General features: G+C 47.4%; 1 protein-coding gene across 1 annotated transcript in view; it reads left to right on the top strand.

The window, feature by feature from the left end:
- The first annotated feature begins 40 nt into the window (after window positions 1-40).
- Arhgef12 (Rho guanine nucleotide exchange factor 12) overlaps window positions 41-2,469 on the top strand; it is a 190,842-nt gene continuing 188,413 nt past the window's right edge. The window contains exon 1 of the mRNA XM_023721086.1: window positions 41-818. Within this exon, the coding sequence (XP_023576854.1) occupies window positions 787-818 (32 nt within the window). The 5' untranslated portion in view covers window positions 41-786. The remainder of the gene's footprint in view (window positions 819-2,469) is intronic.

Here is a 2,469-nt window from a genome sequence, read left to right as displayed (position 1 = left end):
CGAGCCGCCCGCGCCGGGAGTCGCCGCCGCCGCTGTCGCCGCCGCTCCGGCCGGGACTTCCAGGCCGGCCGGACAGGGACGTCCCGCTCCTCCGGGGAACCGCCGCCTACCGGAGCGTCGGGGAGGAGCCGCCGCCGCCGCCGCCGCCGCCGCCGCCCGTGCGGACTGCGGAAGAGACGGTCTGGGCCTCTCCGGGATGGGGAGCAGCCCGCGGCGCTGAGACGCGTCCCTGTCACCTCGGGCTGCGAGACTTCGTCCCCGGCACCCGCGGCCGGCCGGCGCCCGGAGCCTGGTGGGGGCGGCGAGGCAGTGTAGAGGGGCCCCGGCCCTGGGACATGGGACGGCCGGAGAGGCAGCCGGGGCTGCGGCCGCGGGCAGCCGGCAGCCGCGGATAGAGCGCGGCGACCCGAGGTCTGGCCCGGCCCTGCGTGGCGGGCGTCGCGTCCGGCCCCGGAGGGACCCCCGGGTCCCCTGCCCTCGGCTGGCGGACTGCTCTGTGACGGAGTTTGCTTCCTCAGCTTTCGGGAAGATTTATTGCTAGCTCTAGAACTCGCCTTCTGGCGGACTTTCTGGGTGTGTGTTGGGAGATAACTTGTTTTGCTCCAGCCCTCATCCCCTTTCCCAGACCTCTTCAATCGGATGTTCTAGATGACTGAATGGAGTTTTGAGTTGGACTTTTGTGTCCCTGCCGGAATTGGGCCTGATCCCAGAGCACTGGGGGTGGGGTGGAGGTGTTTTTGTAAAATGCAAGTTGGATAAAAGGAGGACCTCTTGCCAAGGGCCCCAATGAGTGGCACACAGTCTACTATCACCGACAGGTGGGTATGAAGTTCTTCCTCGCTTAGCGTCTGAGGATTGGCCGGGTGATTGCAGTTTGCCTTTGGCCAGTGGAATTGACAGGCAAAGGAAAGTGGTTGTTTTCGGAGCTCTGCAATTAGACTAGGGCTGTTGCCAAGCTCCCCTGTTGGTTGAATTTGGAAATAGAGTTTTTCTGGAGAGAAACCTCCAGATTCTTAGAGAAGAGGTAGAGAAAACCATAATTCTTGGCTGGCGGTCGTGTGCATTGGGATTCTGTGTTCTTCGTGGAACCAGAGCAAAGTTACTTTGCCTGAGGTCGGTGGGAATTGGTGCACCTTCAGATTTACTTCTGACCTTAGTAGTTCTTTAGATAGTATTAGATTTTAGGAGTTTCGATCTGTGAGCTTAATTTTCGGCCCACTGCATGGTGATTTGTGAATTCGAGCTCTTTTAAGTATTTGCCCGTATGGTGTATTATTATTATTATTATTATTATTATTATTATTATTTTTGGTACTGGGTATTGAACTCAGGACCTTGCACTTGCCAGGCAAGTGCTTATTCTACTGAGCTATCTCCCCAGCCCCAATGTTTCATTATTAATTGCCGAATTTTCCCAAATATTGACGACACCAGTACATCACAGGCTTATGTTGGAGGCAGTATCCAGAAGCCGAAAGAAATTAGGGAAAATCCTGAGGCTTGCTTTTATTTATTATATTTTAATATTTCATCTTCCAGAAACACTTGTGTCTTAGAGTTGTAAGCCTAAGCACGGTGCAAATGTGCCTGTGGACTTTATTTGCTTATCAGTGTTGTATGGTGGTGTTTATAGACAGTATATGGTTATGATGGAGTGCCCTTACTCTTTAATAAAATATGATGCTGTGTGGTGCTCCCAAATTTCTGTCAGCTGGCATTACTTTTAAGTCAATCTTCAAGCTATTACATCATTAAAAAATAGATCAAATAAGTCAACAAGAAAGTCAAAGCTCTTTGATGAAAAGTGTAGCAGCGGTGCTCCTGCAGAAAGTACTTTAATTTCCTAATAAGAGTGTTTCACCCAATTGTGATTCTCACTTGTTGATTTTAAAAGGGCCAAATTCCATTATCATACCATAACAGCTACTCCAGAAACAGAACTTCCTCTTCCTGTTGATTCTTTCCAGTGTCACATGAATGTTCACCTTAAAGATTCCATTAAATATTTAAACTGTACTTATATTTCTCCTCTGTATATTTTGTTAATGGGTTTATTTTCAGTGAAATGATTTTCAATTTTTCTAGAATATTCTTAACATGAGTAGCAGCAATGTTTTGTTTTTTTTTTTCTAGTTATCCCCCGGTTTTTCTTTCTTTCTTTCTTTTTTTTTTTTGCTTTCAGAATGTGTTGCTTCAGAGAAATGACTTTCACCAGTGTGTGAATAATTGTTTTCCTTGTTTATTCAATTGTTGCCCTTTTTGTTAAGTGTGTAGACAAGAAATCTTACTACTAACATAGTAAAGACATTCACTGAGGTGATGGGATGTTTAATTTGTTGGAACAGAATTTAGGCTCACTAACGCATTGTACAGAAAAGTTGCTTCATATCTCCCAAGCAATGATCTTTAGAGCTTTGCTTTCAGGCACTCTTTTTTTTTTTCTTCATTATATTAGAAAATGTGGGATTT

Source organism: Octodon degus, unplaced genomic scaffold (genome assembly GCF_000260255.1).
Source record: "Octodon degus isolate 3935 unplaced genomic scaffold, OctDeg1.0 scaffold00080, whole genome shotgun sequence".
NCBI classification, from domain to species: Eukaryota; Metazoa; Chordata; class Mammalia; order Rodentia; family Octodontidae; genus Octodon; species Octodon degus.
This window is presented reverse-complemented; position numbering and strand designations above follow the sequence as displayed.